The sequence below is a fragment of the Chelmon rostratus genome, chromosome 21 (assembly GCF_017976325.1).
Source record: "Chelmon rostratus isolate fCheRos1 chromosome 21, fCheRos1.pri, whole genome shotgun sequence".
NCBI classification, from domain to species: Eukaryota; Metazoa; Chordata; class Actinopteri; order Chaetodontiformes; family Chaetodontidae; genus Chelmon; species Chelmon rostratus.
The window spans coordinates 3,232,557-3,250,953 of NC_055678.1; the positions used below are offsets into that span (position 1 = coordinate 3,232,557).

General features: G+C 42.6%; 2 protein-coding genes across 4 annotated transcripts in view; one reads left to right on the forward strand and one right to left on the reverse strand.

Moving 5' to 3' along the window:
* Window positions 1-697: 697 nt before the first annotated feature.
* LOC121624757 (hydroxycarboxylic acid receptor 2-like) lies at window positions 698-4,092 on the reverse strand. Of its 2 annotated transcripts, XM_041962624.1 has the most exons (3): window positions 4,035-4,092; window positions 2,461-3,283; window positions 698-1,882 (listed from the first exon to the last, which is right to left on the reverse strand). In XM_041962624.1, exons 2-3 carry the CDS (start codon window positions 2,872-2,874, stop codon window positions 1,190-1,192), a joined length of 1,107 nt encoding a protein of 368 aa, XP_041818558.1. In that variant the 5' UTR covers window positions 2,875-3,283; window positions 4,035-4,092; the 3' UTR covers window positions 698-1,189. The 2 variants fall into 2 exon arrangements, with proteins under 2 accessions (XP_041818558.1, XP_041818559.1); XM_041962625.1 differs by lacking the exon at window positions 4,035-4,092 and having other exon boundaries at window positions 2,461-3,305.
* A 3,765-nt stretch (window positions 4,093-7,857) lies between these two features.
* stxbp4 (syntaxin binding protein 4) overlaps window positions 7,858-18,397 on the forward strand; it is a 45,169-nt gene continuing 34,629 nt past the window's right edge. The window contains exons 1-5 of one of the 2 annotated variants that reach the window (XM_041962837.1): window positions 7,858-7,995; window positions 13,823-13,896; window positions 14,051-14,146; window positions 14,268-14,337; window positions 14,912-14,986. In XM_041962837.1, the coding sequence (XP_041818771.1) occupies window positions 13,830-13,896; window positions 14,051-14,146; window positions 14,268-14,337; window positions 14,912-14,986 (308 nt within the window). In that variant the 5' untranslated portion in view covers window positions 7,858-7,995; window positions 13,823-13,829. Of the gene's footprint in view, window positions 7,996-13,822; window positions 13,897-14,050; window positions 14,147-14,267; window positions 14,338-14,911; window positions 14,987-18,397 lie in introns of those variants that run through there. The other variant, XM_041962836.1, reaches the window with a different exon arrangement.

Genomic DNA, 18,397 nt, shown 5'->3' on the forward strand with positions numbered 1-18,397 from the left:
CTCACAACATCACTGCTAAAGTCATCAAACATCAACGTGAAATTGGTCCAACGTGTAAGAAACCACGTCTGAGACAGAAAAATCACGGATCAGCTGATGTAGTTGATCATTTGTCCACTAGATGCTGCTAATTACCATTATCGACAGTCAACTAATGAGCAAAGAACCTTTATGAGTGACCTGTAGGCCTGACAGTGCTGCTTGTTGTTAGTTTGGAGCACTCACTGCAGCCTCCCTGTCCATTTTCACTCTCAATCTGGCCTTGTTTAATCTCTGAAATTCAGATGGACTCATGGCTCAAACTACCAGACCCTTCTAGTTTTAGTAGAGATGCTAAAATTTCCAACAATACCAAATAATTCAGGATAAGTATCATGAAAATGTGTGTCAAATGATGCACAAGACATTTAGGATCTCCAATTGCACGAGTATTGGAGCAATGAAAAACAGAACCTGGGTTTAAATATTTCACTGAGCTGCAACATCGCTTACAATATGTGTGATATTGTAAAACTGCAGATTCTTTAAAATTTCCCAACTTCAGGGAACATTTCAGGGCTAAACAAGAGGAAGTGTTAGAGGATCAATAAATAAATACAATTAAATGTGAGATCAGGCAGGGAAAATGTGCATTATTTGTTTGTTTTTTTTCAAAGTAAGACAAACATTACACACAAGTTACAAAATTCCAAAATGGTGACAATTTTGTGTTCAAAAATGGTGATAAAATGTAGAAAAAGTTAATTTCCAACACTGAGTTATGTGCATAGCTGAGTTTGCATTTAATCAATGATCATAGTTGAAAATGTACTGATATATTAACAGAGGTCCCAGATATAAACAAAACTTTAATAGCTTCAAAAAATCCAAACACACAAAACAAACAAACAAAAATCCACGCAAAGTAGGCAAAATACGGAAATACGGAAAAGACCTACACCCAATTTAGACCTGGTATCCTGATAAGTTATCTAGATAATAACAACGATCTGAACACAGTGCGATCCAGACCACCTCCAGATGTGTTCAGGCAGATCTGATCACATTCTGGTTTACACCTTGCATGAACAAGCATTTTTCCGTATCTGTATAACATATCCGGTTACAGATTTCACTTTAATCTCAGGTATAAATGGGGCGTTTTTCTCAGCAGTGCTTGATCCAGCCATTATTATTGAGGAAGCACTCATTACATGGCTTCACTCCCTCTGTCAGCCCTCATGGATTTCAGTTCCTGCTGGGTGGTGGACTGAGTTCCTGAAGAGGAAGCTGTGTTCTCACTGTCGCCTGGGTCCTGTCTGCAGCACAGGGCGCGGCGCAGCGAGCTGCAGAGAGCCTTCCTGAACATGGAGCTGGAGAAGACGTAGATGATGGGGTCCAGGGCCGAGTTCAGGAAGTTCAGCCCCAAGGACACGATGTTGAGCTGGGTGAAAGTGTAGAAGGAGGCACAGTCCCATGGGCGGTATGAGCGGATGACCCACACCCCGATGGTCGTCACCGTGGTGGGTAAGAAGCACACCGTGAACACTGCGACGATGGCAGCGCACACTCGCATCGCCTTTCGCACCTTGTCCGGTTTTCCCATCTGCCGCTCCTTCAGGAACCTGGAGATCCGGACGGAGCAGAACAGCAGCATGGCCAGCGGGATGATGAACTCCAGCACTGTTAGGATCCGGTGCATGCCGACCAAGATGACGATGGCTCGGGACGCCTCTTTGTAAGAAGTGAAGAAGAAACACTGGGTTTTGTTGCCGCTGCCCTTGATGTGGTTGTAAGCCAGCATTGGAACACGTGGGCTGATCACCAACAACCAGACAAACACTGACACGAATCCAGCCTGCCGCTTGGTCATACGGTTAAACCGGTGGTGAGGGTGAACCACCTGTGCAAGAGGACAGTGGTGCATCATTTTATACCAACATGATGGGCAGGTGCAGAGCCAATCCACTGTAGGTTAACTGACCACTGAGCTTTAACGAAGCAAACAAAATTATTTTTCAACGTGAACGTTTGTTATTGACCTCGGAAAGAATTTGATAAAAATATCTTAACTCAAAGTCCAACTCAAAGGTTTTTTCAGAGCTTTCAGAGCTGCTGTGAATGCAACTGTAATCATTTCACCTAAGTGGATGTTAATTAACACAATAACTTATGTAAAAGTGCATTAAATTGGTTAGGCCACGTTTCCACTCCTACTGCCAGCACTTCCACTGGCAGTCACTGGACATTTCAAACATTTATCCAGTACTTTTAGCTAACAAGTTCAATTGTTTATGAAATACTAGCTAACTAAAGACTAGCTAACTATTTTAACTTCTCTGCTTGCTTGCTAACTAGATTTTACACACTGTCAATGGCAATGTTCAGGTGTTACAGTTGACTTTGGTTGGTGGGGGATGTGTATTGTGTAACGTCAAAGTGACCAAAGTATAACAATACAATGTGCACTCATTTCCTCACCTTAAAGTAGCGGTAAATTGCCACCACGGTCATGAGTGCGATGCTGGCCGTGCGGTTGGAAAACATCAGGAAGAGGTTGATCCGGCACAAGCCGTCTCCAAACACCCAGTGGCCCCTGAGCAAGGCATCGATCCTCAGCGGTAGACTCACCAGAGCCAGGAAGTCGGCAATGACCAGGTTGAAGAGGAACAGGTTGTTCGGGTTCCAGGACTTCAGTTTAAAGCAGAAGATCCACAGGGCAACTATGTTTCCCAGCAGCCCCATTATGACGTCGATGGTGAGGACTGGGGGCAGGATCACACCCTCCAGTTGAATACCGACTGATGGGCAGCCTCCTCGTCCACCACCACCAGGGATCGGGGTCGTCATGTTTAAAACTGTGGTGGTGAGATTTTCATTTTGCTCTGTCAGCATTTTGACTAATTAAATCTAAAATTTGTATTATTAACTACTGTCTAACCAAAAAAGTAATAATAATAAATATAATAAAGAGAAGAACGGAAGAGCTGGAGGAAGTGTCTGGGGAGAGGGAAGTCTGGGCTTCCCTGCTTAGACTGCTGCCCCCGCGACCCGGCCCCAGATAAGCGGAAGAAAATGGATGGATGGATAATAAATATACATATATAATATATATAATAAATCAACGTGGTGGGAAGTTCTGGCAAGACAGTTAATATAATATCCTTTTAAAAACAGCTGTGGGTTTGGTGGTTGAATAAGCAGGAGAAAAAAAGCTGTATGACCACACCGGGGAATGTTTAGAGATTCAGAAAATTTGACACTTCTCCTTTTCACCTTCTTCCCTTTTTCTGTGGACTGAAATCTGTGTAAAAACAAAACAAAGCAGAGATGAGCCATTTTGTGACACAGGACAGTCTAATGCACCAACATCCAATACCTTTTAAGAATGAAAACATTTCATCTGAAACATAAAATGGTAAAACGGATGTCTTGATGAGGTTCATTAGAATGGTATATGATGTATTTTCAATTTAAAGTGAGGTGTTAATGATGCCCAACAATTGCACATGAACATGTTTGTAGTTTATAAAATCAAATTACCAAATTCAAAAATACTGACAACTTAAATTTGAGAATATCATACAGAATATAATCTTACATATCCAATCGAACATTCTTCAGATTTTCCAGTTAACATTAGAAAACCATACGAGAAAATAGCATTTGACTGCACCAACCAAGCTAATGCTATCAAAACAAGTGTTTTAAAATGTGCAAACTGAAGATATATGAAACGTTCATTACATGTACTTTGGAGTGTTGCACATTCACACAATTCACAATAGTTTCCTCCTGAAAAACAAGTAGTCATTTATCCATCACATGTTTCTGTCACTATCCCCATGGAGACACTCCATTAACGTAATGCATTCCTTTGCCCCTTACCTTACCCTGACCTAAGTCTAACCCCAACTCTGACCTTAATTTGGTCCCCGTGGGGACCGGTCAGTTTTAAGTCCCCAATGGCATATAAACACACACACACAGGTTATATAAGACTATTTACATTTACACACTTAATACAGTGAATTGGAGTAATACCCAGAACTCACCAGTCAGAGCAATAGAAGGATGTATGACCGCTGTCCGTTTATTTACCATATGTCTGTGTGGTTGACTTTCATCAGCACTGTCGTCAAGCGGTTACCACACTAGTAGAGGCAGTAATAATCAGTGACGTGTGACATCAGAAGTCTTCTGTTCAACACATTTCACAGGACATTTCGCCAGGGGTGGACAACTATTTTTAGACACTGAGGAACACAACTAATTCATTGTCATAGTTTCATTAAACTCAAATATTAAACCAGCTTAGGTGAATTCAACAGTTAACACAGCGCTGAGAATAATTAGGAATTGATTATCCAAAGTCAAGAAAAGCAGTACTTTCTATTCTACTAACTTTGTGGCATGCGTAGGATGGAGTCTGTGTTTGCAATGATGCTAAAGCTAACTTTTTTCTTCTTCTTTTTTCTTTCAAAAACCAATGCCGCACTATTTTGGCCATCATAAAGGTAAATAAAAAGCTGCATGCTATTAACGCTGGCTGCTAACCTAAGCCATCATAAAGACCAACACTGAGCAAAAATGTCAACGATCAGCAATGTTAGCGGGAAACTTTAGTCATCATACAGGCTAACATTCAGGTAAAATGTGAAATGTCAGTGATGTTAGCTGCTAACTTTGACTATTATAAAGACTAACATTAAGCTAAAATGTGAAACATCAGTAATGTTAGTTGCCTTAACCATGAAGGCTATCAGTCAGCTAAATTGTAAAATACTAGTTCTGTTAGCTGCTAACTTTAACCATAATAAAAGCTATCATTCAGCTAAAATGTGAAATATTAATTTCAGCTTTACATTTTAGCAATATGGGATAGCATTCGGCTAATATGTACAATAGTTACATTAGCTGGTAATATTAGCCATCATAATTTAGTATTAAGCTCAAATGTATGTAACGTTGGCTAGCTGCTAACTTTAAAGACTAACTGCCGTAAAGACTAACATTCAGCTCAAATGTAAAATACCTTTAATTTTAGCTGCCATGTAATGTATTGGTAACATCAGCAGCTAATGTTGGGCATCCTAAATTAACATTCAGCAAATTATGTGTAATGTTAGCTGCTAACTTTTGCTGTCATATTGGATAGCATTAAGCTAAAATATAAAATATCAGTATTAGCTGCCAACTCTCACCATCATAAAGACTAGCATTCAACTAAAATGTAAATAAAGATTTGCAATCACCTTGCAACACTAGCTTGCTCCAAACGTAAGCCATCACAAAGGCGACTAACTAAAATGTAAAATATCAGTAATGCTAGCTGCTAACTTTAGCTATTCTAAAGTTTAACATTAAGTGTAAAATGTCAGTAAGACCTTTAAGAGGTCCAGAAAAGGAAATAAAGTGAATAATTGTGTTGGTTCTGTAGGTTCCTGATACTCTTGTTGCAGAGGTTTGTGTTCCGAGAAAGAAACTGAAAAAGAGACATTAAGGATAATAAAACTTTTAATAGAAATAATAATATTTTCAGAGTTCAGATTCATTGCAATGGAACAACCCATCCAGATGTCAAGTCAAACAGGTAAAGGACCAAAGCATTGTGTTTGTTGTGTTTTCTGGGTCAAGGCGGTCACGTTTCCTGTGTTTTTCCCGCCTGCAGTCGTGTCTGATGCGTCATTGCTGAGGGATGAAGGCTAAGGGCAAACGGTGGCTGACATAAGATGGGCTTCCTTTCTGAGTACAAATGTACAAAAAAGGAAGTTTTGAAATGACAAGATTACCGTTATTGCTGTTTGTGTGATGCTTCAGCATATTGTCATTTTCCACAGCTGATGCTGGCTTTACTGAAAGTCTCTGAATTACAACATGCCACAATTATATGGTTCCATTTTATTCTGTTTTATCTTGTTTCAGGTTTCCTCTGACACACAATGAGCTGAATCTTGATATATGACACGTGTTGTGAAAAATGAATTGAATGAAATTAAAATGCTCAGTAGTAAATGGACTAATTTAAGTGAAGATATGAATTGAATTTTTAGTGAATTATGTCACTGATTAGTTTGATTCGCTTCATTTTTCAGTTATTTGCTGTTCTCTTTTTGTCATTTCCATTTCAAGATGTTGAATCTCCATTTTTACTGAAAAAACAACTACTTGAATTCTGATTAACAACTATTTTACATTGAAATATCAAAATACTTTGCAATAAATATGAGTTGTGTTTTTTCATGACGCTGCTTTAGCTCTTTGGTGTTTTCATCATTTCGCTGGTTCGAGGTTCAGATTTAGCTTCTAGCATCTTCTTGCTTCTGTTGTGTTGTTGCCAAAGAATCTTGTTGTAGTGTTTGGGTTATTGCAAGCAGTGGTGGGAAGTAACTAAGTACATTTACTCAAGTATTGTGCTTAAGTACAAATTTTAGGTAGTTGAGGTACTTGTACTTTACTTGACTCTTGATTTTGAGTCATGTTCTACTTCCACTCCACTTTATCTCAGAGGGAAATACTGAACGTTTTACTCCACTACATTTATCTGACATCTTTAGTTACTTTACGCATTAAGATTTTTAAACGCAAAACATTTGAAGAGTTTATCAAATATGGTGTTTTGTTTAGATTAACTGTTTAGTTTTGGATAAATTAAACTAACCAACAGTTTACAGTACAGTTTAGTCAATGACAGAAAATGAATGATCATCTGTTAACTTTGGATGCAGATTTTACCTGCACGCTGTGGTGTTATTACTGTAAGTTCAGTGAAAGATCGGAGTTCTTCCACCACTGATTTTAGCCGATAATGATCGGTTAAGATATTCCTGGATCGATCCTGATATCGATCCTTGAGATCGGGCGGAGACAGCTCAGACTACTGAAGCTGAGCAGCTCCAACTTCCTCCTCGTCTCCTCTCTCATTCCTCTTTCCTTCCTGTCTTTTTAAACTCTCAAACATTTTCCAGTGATGTTTCATGCTCTGCTGTGAGCCCCTCAGTGAACTCATGAAAACTGAATTTCAGTCTGTGTGTGCTGAATTCAGCCGTCTGTGTGCTTCATGCTTTTACAGAGCGCTCCTGCAGAGTGTTCATCCTGTGTGACGTTTATAGGTGATTCATCTTTCCAGGTGTGTTTCTGAGACTCCACAGAGGCAACATGTGAAGTGTTTTTAGTTATAACACTGTAGGAAAGGACACGTCTTCAGAACATGTAGCCTTCTTTAAAGTTTCATCTTGTGCAAGGCTTGTGTGCACATGTGCTTATGGTGTGTGCGTGTGCATGTGCGCGCGGGCTTGTATGTGCATGAGTGTATGTGTGTGTGTGTGTGTGTGTGTGTGGTGAGACGGACTGGCATCAGCATGGATTAGTGAGTAAAGGTAAGCGTGTGTCTCTCTCTGTCTAGGCGGATTTCCATCCCTCCTCTCCTCCTCGCTCTGGTCACACTCACCGACCCGGTTTGAACCTCCGCCGCCGTCTCCTCTCATCCCGTCTCGTCCTCTGAACCACCCGCCGCTGTCTCACTTTGCATACGCGCCCGCGCGCGTCTCTGCGTGTGTGTGATTGGTTGGTTGTTTTTTTTTTTTTTTTTTGGTCTCAGCCCGTCGTGAGATGCCATTACTCCCTCAGGACGCGGAGCGACTCGATGGGCTGTCTCTGCTCTACTGGTAAGCTAATTCCCCTGCGCTCCTCCTCCCTCCTCTCCTTCCATCCTCCCTTCTCTCCTTGCTCTCTCCCTTCTGTCCTCCTCTGAAACTTGGCTGCTTCGGGTGGTTTGCAGCTTTTGTTTTGCTGTCTCGTCCCTGATCTTCGGCTGCTGCGGTGTTTCATGTGGGTCACAGACTTCAGAGGTGAAATAGGTTTACAGCCTGTTTCCCGGCAGATGCTTCTGACTTGAAGTCCACGTGCGTGTGCGCACTTCTGGGTCATGCATGGAAGAGCTGATTTAAAGGAGGAGAGCGACATTTTTTAAAAACAGCAACACGTTTCATCCAGTCGTGATTCAGCACCGTTCAGGTATTTGTGTTTTTGAGACTTTCTACCTTTTCCTCCAGCGCATTTGCAGACAGCTGGAGTGACTGAGGTCAATGTGGCTGCTAGTTATCAAAAAGTCTCCAGTTTGCAGCTTTTCTCTTTATTATAAACAAGAAATCTGAAGACGTAACCGGTTGCAAAAGTAATTATTCACCATTTTGTAAAATTATCGTTTTATTCAATGAATAATAACAAATACTTGATAGACACATGGATAATTCAAATAATGTGTAGTCGTAGCTCTGCTGTTGAGAAACTAGTCCACATCAGGTAAAACCCTCTGAACAGGTCTGAATGTGTGTGTGTGTGTGTGTGTGTGTGTGTGTGTGTGTGTGTGTGTGTGTTGAGTCATCACAGACATTATTCCTCATAATCAAACTACAAGTAATAACAAATAAAATATGCGTTTAGAATCTTACTTCAGTAAAAGTACAGCAAGCGTTAGCATCAAAATATGCTAAAATAAATGTGCTGTCAAATGGCTAATATCTGACAAATATATCACTGGATTAAAATGAGTGATGCATTAACGTGTAAGCATCACTTTAATGTTGCAGCTGGTAAAGGTGGAGATGATTGCAACTACTTTATATACCGCTGGGTATCGTAATCTGGAATATTATATCAGTTGATTCATATTTTTATTGATCTGTATCGGGAAAGTAATTAAAGCTGGAGAAGAAAGTACAATATTTCCCTCTGAAATGTGGTCGGGTAGAAGTGTGAAGCAGTAAGCAATGAAAATACAAATAAATTACAAGTACCTCAAAATTGTACTGAAGTGCATTACTTGAGTAAATGTACTTTACTTCCCACCACTGAGAATACCTTGTGGAAATCCATAGAGTGACTGAAAGCATAAAAATCGACATGAAAGGAGAGCGGCTTTGGCTGTAGGATGACTCCTGAATCAGCTCACTGACGATTGATCTTTTCTCATCCGATCACTCGGTGATCCCGTTTGAACTGAAGCTGCAGCAGCGTCTGTTTACCTCACAGCATCCTGTGACTGCTGATAATCTGTCAGCGTATGGATCCGTCTGCATCACTCATCTCTCTGAAAACATCTGCTGCGCTTCGCTCTCGCCTTCTCCTCTTCCTCTGTTTCTGGGCGTCTTGTTTTCATTTGACACTTGAACATACGGGAGGGAAAGCGAACAGACAGGAGGAGATTAAATATGTAAACACCCGGCAGCAGCACTCTTCAGAGGGGCGCTTCTTCACGGTGTCTTAACAAAAATGCATTTTAACACAAAACTGCAAATATAAAATGACGTCGTGCATTGGAAGGATTTTACCGCAGTGCTGTGAAACCTCATAATGCAAAGGTTTATTTTCATGTGGCGTTTGGATGTTTGGATCTGATGAAACTCGTAATGAACTAGCACTTATGACAGGAGCAAAGGAGGAAGTCAGGTGACCAAAAGCAGGAAAAGCCACATGTGCAGGAAGATGAGATGGATGGATGGTTAAACAAACAGAGGCCACTGTTCATGCCCGTCTGAAACCAAAAGTTGGTGTTGACTTACTTTAACTTGTGTAACAGCAACATTTTTGACGCAAACCCACAATCTTTTCCTAAACCTAACCGAGTAGTTTTGTTGCCTGACCCTCACCAAACTGTGGCCATTTCACAGCGTTAAAGGATAACTTTGGTTTTTTACAACCTGGACCTTATTTGTAGCATTAAATACGACCATTTACTCACCCAGACAACTTTGGTGGCATTTGGAGTCGTTTTGGAGAAATTAGCCCCAGAGGAGCGGCGCGTATATCCGTATAATGCGAGTACTCGGGGCATCCATGCGCAGCCTCTATAAACGCATAATCTGCGGAAACTTGTTCATATTCCAATATTTAGTTCTGATATGCTGGTGCTATTCCCCTCTGAGCCGGCAGTCGGCTAGTTTAGCTGTAGTTTGGCGCAGCTATGGTTCGTTATTGCGTATTCGTAGCCGACCGCCGCAGAGTCAGCCGTGTTGTGGCTGGCTGCTCACAGTGCGCTGCGTTCGGTAATGACATCATCCACATCAGAGGTAGTTGTCTCGAGACGCTGGATATTGATAACATGCCACCACGGGCTCAGAGGGGAATAGCACCAGCATATTATAACTAAATATTGGAATATGAACGATTCGCCGCAGATTATGCGTTTATAGAGGCTGCGCATGGATGCCCCGAGTACTCGCATTATACGGATATACGCGCCGCTCCTCTGGGGCTAATTTCTTCAAAACGACTCCAAATGCCACTAAAGTTGTCTGGGTGAGTAAATGGTCGTATTTAATGCTACAAATAAGGTCCAGGTTGTGAAAAACGAAAGTTATCCTTTAACGCTGTGAAATGGCCACAGTTTGGTGAGGGTCAGGCAACAAAACTACTCGGTCAGGTTGAGGAAAAGATTGTGAGTTTGGGTCAAAAATGTTGCTGTTACACAAGTTAAAGTAAGTCAACACCAACTTTTGGTTTATCCTTTAAGTCTGGAACACCTGCTGGGACAGTTGTTGAGGTATGAGGACGTTTTGTCTCAGCAGCAAACAGCAGACAGACTCAGTTAGAGACCAACTGGTGAACATTTAGCATTTAGCAGCTAGAGAGCCAGATATTTCCCCCAGGAGCTGGTGGAGACCAAAAACAGAGCTAAGAGTGAGCGAATACTGGACTGATGTTCATCAGGTGACACAAACATGACTTCACATCAGTCATGTTGTTCTGTAGCTGCTGGATGTGGAAACTGAAACGTTATGAGATGAAAATATGTCAGTGTTGTGTTAACATACTGTAGTTATTGCAGGTTTCAACACTTCTCTTCCTTTTATCAGCAATTTCAGATCAGCCTCTTGATCCTGATTGGCTCCCGCACACTCTCACAGAGTAAAGAGTGGTCCAATCAGAGCATTTTGCAGCATTTGAAGTGCAAAGCAAGCCAGCTGGTCTCCAGTATGGAAAGAAAACAATAAAATGTCTTCTTCTTTCATTTCCTTCAGTTATTATCAACCTGTTTAATTTCTTCTCCAAATTATGACACTGCTTTTTTAATAACATACTGAGTTACCCTTTCCAAACATTGAAGAGAGATTCTTCAGGGTTTTGTGTTACACCTGGAAAAGGTCTTTACAAGAAGAAACTGATATATTAATAATATTTGAATCTATTTGTGAAAATGTGTTGTTGTTCCAGCTCTGTATTTCAGTATCATAAGGTCTGAACTTTCAGCTCCGTTCTGTTTGATTCCTCAGTTCAACCTATAAAATAAACTATTCATGAGGAAGAGCGCTCTTCTTCTTCTGCAGTGTTCATTTGAAGCAGCAGAAACTGGAGTGTTGGTTCATACTGGCCTGGTGGCTCTGCAGTGGTGTTACTGTGTGTTCCCCCGGCAGCTGGTCTGTGTGTGATGTTAATCACTTGCAGCAGGTAATGCAGATTATCAGGTATTAAGTGATCAGTTTAATTGCTCCCTTGTGTCCCAGCAGTTGGTTGCGCTGCACTGAGTCGGCTGTTTGTGGGGCTCAGAGCTACAGAGTCCTGCAGAGTTCAGTCAGGTCTGATAGGGTCCTGTTGTATAGCTGCAGGTCTCAGGTCTCTGTGTCTATATGTCTAATACCTGACTCGACCTAATTATCCTGTGGTCTGTTTTGGACTGGCCTCCGTTCCCTTTTGGACAATGATGGGAGATGTACTCAGATCTTTTACTTAAGTAAAAGTACCAATACCAAAATATTTAAATACTCCATAATAAGTAGTAACATTTTTGTTTATTGTTCAGGGAAAGTTACATCATGACTGATGAGACCCAAACAGGAAGCGAACACGAGGATCTGTGTCATTGTTTCCAAGAGTCTCAATTTCCATCCGTCTAGACTGCATCACAATCGCAGAGTTTTCAAGCTGAGACAGGATCAGCAGCGCTCCCTAAAGTCTCGGTTTTAGGGGTTCTGAAAAGCCGGAGCAGTGTGGACACTTGGTGTAAATGTAACTAAAGTTGCACATCTTAAAATGACAGCGTTTTGATGTGGTGCAGTCTTGTAATAGTCGGCTTTTCACGTCTTTCGATATGTTTGGTCGACCCTTCACACAGGCTAGTTTCTTTTAAGTCCACTCTCAGAGACAATCTCTGCACTCTGCGGTTCACATGCACAGCGACAGTAAGTGGTTGTATGAAGAACCACGACAGAGTGTGACAGAGAAGTTAAACCCTGCTTGCTTTCACACCTCTGTGAAGTGGGCAGGTAATGTTACTGGGGTCACACAGGGCATTAAATGGTCTGATGTCTAACCTGGTGTGGGAGTACAGCGTAGAGGAACTGTGTATTATGCTGTGTAGTATTACTCCACCGTACTCCACAGAACCTGCAAGGAGAAGGAAAGTGAGCAGCCCGACAGATTGTGTCGGGAAAATAATCCCCCCCCATCTGTAATGGCTCAGCAGGGAGATGGTTTGATCCCAGATGCACGACTCAGAGACAGACAGGATGAGTTAAAGTTCAAAAACAAGTCAGAACCGGGCAGGCAGATGAGAACAGTCCGGTGGTGAGGCTGGAGATCCAGGCTGAGAAGTGACAAATGGGCCTGTGGATATACTGAAGGACTGATGGGGAGAGTGGGTACAGGTGTGCAGGATGGCGGGGAGTGGCTGAGTCTGAAATAATAGCAGAGAGAGAAAATTAATATTCTCCACGTTCTGGCCTCTAAGCCTTCTACAAAGTTTTAAGTCACTTGATTGGAGATTTTTGAAAACGCCTTTCAAGTCACAGATTTTTCAAATCTCCTGTGTTCAGGTAAGCGTTTCTGAAACAGTGATGTCATCACCTTAATTCGGTCATGTCCAGTGTTGCTGTGTGTAATGAGCATCTGAAGCGATGGTGGCCGTGTGACATAAAGGTGTCATAGGTGACACAAAACCATAAATAATTAGCTGCTAATGTTTGTGTTTTTAAGCTACAATAAGCTCACTGCTCATGCTCAGAAGGTTCTTCTCTGGGACTTGAAGTGCTGTTGTTAGACTTTATCGCCTCCTACTGGTGTAGCATACTTGTTGTGATATTCTGTAAAATAAAGGTGGCGTGGACTTTTTTTATTTTTAAACAGGTGAATTTTTTTGAATTTCTGTCTACGTGTAGACAAGACCTCAGTGTGTGGACAACAGGCATGAGAATGTGTAAACCTGACCAGATGATCTCAGTCAACATTACGAAAGCTTGGCGGATTCATGCACTGGTCGCCGCTGATTCTCCTCAGAGCCCCCTGAAACTCTCGGGCCGGCCCTGTGGAGTCAGTCAGTCCACGACAGTAGATGCTGTCTCCACACAAACGCTTTGACACACATACAAAAGCATCTGAAACACACTCTGTTCACTCCGGCTCTGCTCTGACGGTGAGCTGAGCCTCGCGACAGGACCAGCAGACAGCAGGATCATGTTAACCACGTCTGAGGAATCTCTTCAGCTTTAATCTGAACCTTCTCACCCACAAATCTCTCTGCACACACACACTCACACACACTCAGGGACTGTCGAGGACTCAATAATTTGCTTTGTGACCTTCCTTTGATTGCTTCTAATCACCGTTTGTGTCTATTGGGGCTTCCTAACATCCAGGTCACCGCACGGTTCAGCCGTCGTGCCGTCTAAGAGACGACAGATTCTATTGGTTAGGATGTGGCTGGGTGGAGGAGGGAGAAAATGACAAAATCCTGTGATGATTTGATTATTTTTGTGCTGCTGAGCACCGAGGAGAGAGAGCGAGGGGCTTTGGATGAGGCAGGATGTTGATATGTTTTTGAATCTGTTCTGTTTTCGCCTGTTGCCAGGACGATCATGGGCCCTCACGGCGTCGCCCGAGCCGTACAGAGGCTGGAGTTCTGCGAGTGCAAGAAGGGACTCGGTGAGCATCTTCTGACCCGTCTGACCTCCGAATCGCCGTTAATGTGCTCTCACAGCAGCCGACAGCGGCGTCAAAACAGATCGACCGATCACTTGCTTTTCATCCAGCATCAGCTCCTTTCTTAACTAACCTGAGCTCCTCCGTGTGTGCACAGGTGTGAAGATAATTGGAGGTTACCGAGAGCTGACCGGAGAGGAGTTTGGCATCTACGTCAAACGGGTGGTCGGCGGTGGGTTGGCAGCTCAGGACGGTTGGTACTTTTTTGGTATTTTGTCTTTGGTGGGGAAAGATGCAGACAGTTATTGTTATTATGATTATCCTCCCTCATCTGTCTGTCTGTCTGTCTGTCTGATCGTCACTCTCTGTTCCAGGTCGGCTTAAGTCAGGTGACCTGATTTTGGATGTCAATAACATCAGTCTGATAGGGGTGACCAATGAGAGGTGAGTTTTGTGTGTGCTGCGTCTGTAGTGTATCTGTGTGTGTGTGTGTGTGTTTAAAGGTAAGAGCTATATTGAATTTTTAGCCAGGCTAGCAGGCTGGTCTCTGTGGATGAGTCAGTCTGCTGGTCCAGACTGAAATATCTCAATGGCGACTGATGGATGTTCAGGCGTTCGTGGTCCTCACTTATCCTGAGAAGTATCTCCAATGGAGACATTTGCAGCTTCCAGACGCTGTATGTGGTTTTTTGTGATCCTCTGACTTTTAATGTAGCACGTTGAGGCTGACATTTGTAGTTTTGAGTGGAGGTTGGTGATGGTTCAGACTGGGGGATCTTTTCATGCAGCACCTTCATCAGGTCAAAGTCACAGATTTTTGTGTTTAGTGCTAATTAACAAATGTTGTTTTGCTTAATTAAGACTGTGAACAAAGTAAAGATACTCTTCAAACCATTCATGCCCTACCTGCATCTATGATCTCTAATCATTTATTCAGTTTTGATCTGCATGTTTGGTCTATATTCTGCATGTTGAGCTGTGCACCAGCTGCTGACGTTACAACCGTGTTTCCTGATAGGGCGGTGGAGATTTTGAGGACAGCATCGCTCTCTAATCACATGTCCCTGCTGGTCGCCAGAGACGATGAATCCAGGTAGGACACTCACAGTGATGTAATCACCTGTCCTCTGGGTTTCCTTACCCAAGGTTCTTCCAAACCCTTTTCACCTTTCAAGTTCATCAAGTCAGAGGCATGTGGGCTTCACTGGACAGCCTCCATGTTGTGTGTCCATCCAGTCACAGCCTGTTGTGATTTGATTTTGATTCATCTGAAATTAGTCCAAATACATCAGAACATGAAGGTGTTTGTGTTCCTGCTCATCGTCTCCAACTTTAGTCGTGTTGTGTCATCATGAGATTACAGATTGAAATGAGTTCTGGTGAATCTGGGTCATGGTGACGTCGTGTGGCGTTTGTGATTGGATCGATGGAGAAGAAGCAGAAGCAACATCATTATTTATTATTGTTGTGCAATAGAGGAAATCACACTCTGACTTGTTTGTATGTCTTTGAATCACGGTCGTCTTTGGCTGCGATGGTGCCCTCGCAAAATAGTGTCTGGGGGGAACTTTTTTTGGTGGAAGATTTGTTCATGGGGAGGCATTAAAATGTCCAAATCCCAACAAGAGAAAAGCTGCTAGCTTGTAGCGGTAACTTAACATTTTCAGCATACATCAGCGTGCAGGTTGCCAGCTCTGAGGTTGTTGCTGTTGTTGTTGTTGTTGTTTCCCGTAGCAACAGGGATTTTGAAAACAGTCAGACACAGATAGTGGAAGGTTTAGAGCCAGTCAGACTACAGTCCATGTAGTAATATCCTCCAGTCACATGTGGAATGTTTCAAACAGGTGTTTTTGAAGCATTTCTAGAAAAATCCTCGAGTGTGTGGAGGAAAAGTCGGAGTTGGGAATATTTCATATTCCCAATGTGAGTACTGACTGACACCAGCTGATGTACAGAGCACCTCCAGCTTCCACAGCCTATTGAAATGAACCGCGAGATCCGTCCTCGGTGTAAACTCTGAGGTGAGTGTGTGTGGCTGACAGGCAGCATCCTGCGGTTCACCAGCAGGAGGTAAACTGACCTGGCACTCCGCTGTCCCCTGTGCTTTTCCACGTCAGCCTGCCATGTCGAGACAAACTCACAGTGACACAATAAGGACGCTCTGCTGTCTGTCCACGGGGCGTCTGCGCAGCAAGAGTCTCGCTGATCACAGATGCAAAGCAGCGCAGAGATCAGCAGAAACAACAGCAAGCTGGTTTCCTGGTTGCACTTTTCGCGGGACGCTCAGCAGACTGCTGTCCTTTTCTGTGATTGTGAAGTTTTGGTTTTGTGATCGATCTCACTCTTTCTTTCACCTCAGTACCTCTAAGACTTCTGTGCTTGTTGTACCATTCCTCATGATTAATATCAGTGACATTTACAGTCGAGTGTCCTTTATTGACCAACACGAACAGTCACGCTTGTGTCTTCCTCCCATCAGATGAACTGCGTCTCAGTTCCTCTTCACTTTTTTTGTATATTGCCAGTAAATAGTGCAAAAACATCACATGAAAGAAGTGTGCTAAATGTGAAGTTTGAACCTTCACAGGGTCTCTGACCACTTCATTAACACCAAAATCCCCCTGAAAACTTTAAAAGGTCATTTTTGGGGGGTCTCACAAATTAGAACTGAAAGAATAAGTCAATTAACTGGTTAGATGTTTAGCACAGTAATTACTGAAATCAGCAACTATAAAAAATATCAAGCAATTTTTTTCAAGCAAAATTGCTGAACATCTGTCTCAGGTGTGTCTCAGGTGTGTCTCAGGTGTGAGGATTTCCTGGTTTCTTTGTCGTGTAATTAGAAATTAACATTTGACTTTCACTTTAGGAAATCATGATGAGCATTTTTCACTATATTCAGGTACTAATTGCATTCTACTGCAAAGATAGACTGTAAAACTTATTTGCATTTATGCAGTTAAACAATCAAGTGAGGATCCTCCACAGAGACGTGAACCCTGACCTCCACATGAGTGACTGACGGCGTGCTGTGATGCAGGACGCCCAGGACGTAAACCAGGACAGGAAACAATATTCACCTCCCAGCACCCGCAAAGCTCACTAACTACTCTTCAATCTGCACAAAAAGCCAAGTATAAGAGCAAAATGTTAAAACATTAAATGGCAAAGTGTATCTTTTTATTAAGAATTCAATAAATTAGATATAGTATATTAATTAATGTGATTTAGAGGTTTAATGCCACCCTTTTTTTTGCATCTCTTCTTCTGCTCTCATTGATATAAAAGGATTTCAGGGGGTTGCCTAGCAACAGATTGGTAATCTACCTGCCGTTTAGTCTGAAGTAGCAGCTTTAATTGGTCACATGCTTCTTCCTGAGGGACAGATCTGGAGGTGGAAGTCGGTCGTCATGTGTTAAACTCGTCAGTTCATAAGCTGCTGGTTTTAGACCAGACAGAGGTAAGAAAGAAAAAAATGATGACGGGTTGGTTCGAGAATGTAGAAAATGAGCAGATGTGATTGGGTGAGGAACAGACGGTGATTTGTGGTTTGACCTGCTGAAAAAGTTCTGATCTTCCAGCAGCTGATGGAAGCGACGGTGCTGTTGTGACTGCAGAGGAAAGGTCGTCCCCCCTCTGACAGAGAGAGGAGTCCTTTCATATCCATCCTTACTGTTATGAAACCAAAGCAGCAGCGAGCGTGTGTGTGTGTGTGTGTGTGTGTGTGTGAAAGCAGCTTTGTGCAGACTCGTCAGGTACTCACCCCAAAGCTCGACCTCGATTGTTGCAGCGATTTGTTTCACACTTAAACTGAGTTCTGCTGATTATGTGCAGCTGCCTCAGAGCAGGACAGCAGGTCACAGCGAGGACACGGTGATGAAATCATGCAGGGGGGATTTGCTCTGGCGTCTTCACAGGTTCGGTGGACAAAACAAACGTAAAGGCGAGCCTGTTGATGGAGGTTTGTGATTCAGGACGCCGAAGCGGATCAAACCTCACGTTTCTGCAGGTTTGTGTCATTTTGCAGCTGTTGTCCAGACGTGAAAAGTCCGAGAGTTTGATGAATTCTCTCGAGTGCTGTCTTAATCTCATCAGCAACGAAATAACAGAAAGCGTTCATATGTGACGTTACAGTCATGCCAGCAGCTCCAGTGATGGCAGCGTTCAGACTGAACACTGAAACCTGTTGAATGGACTGAAATGAATTCTCATACAGACGTTCATGCTCCCCAGAAGATGAATCTTACTGACTTGGTGAGCCTCTGACTTTTCCTGTAGCGCCACCATGAGGTTGACTTGGAGTTTTTTCATTGAAATATACTGATGATTATTGGATGGATTGCCATCAGATAAGGTTCAGACACTCATGGTCTCCAGCGGATAGATTATAACACCTTTGATCTGACTGGCCTTTGCCGTAATGTTGTGAGGACACCGCTACGCTGAGCCTGATAAGGTGAGACTTTACAGGTGCAGATCCGAGAGCAGCAAGGTTTTATCTTTG

What these genes read in the sequence shown, in the direction of transcription:
- LOC121624757 (XM_041962624.1), bottom strand. Translation starts at nt 2,874, where the DNA reads ATGCTGACAGAGCAAAATGAAAATCTCACCACCACAGTTTTAAACATG. An exon ending in CAATTTACCGCTACTTTAAG is followed by an intron (nt 1,883 to 2,460) that starts GTGAGGAAATGA and finishes CCTCTTGCACAG; the next exon opens with GTGGTTCACCCTCACCACCG.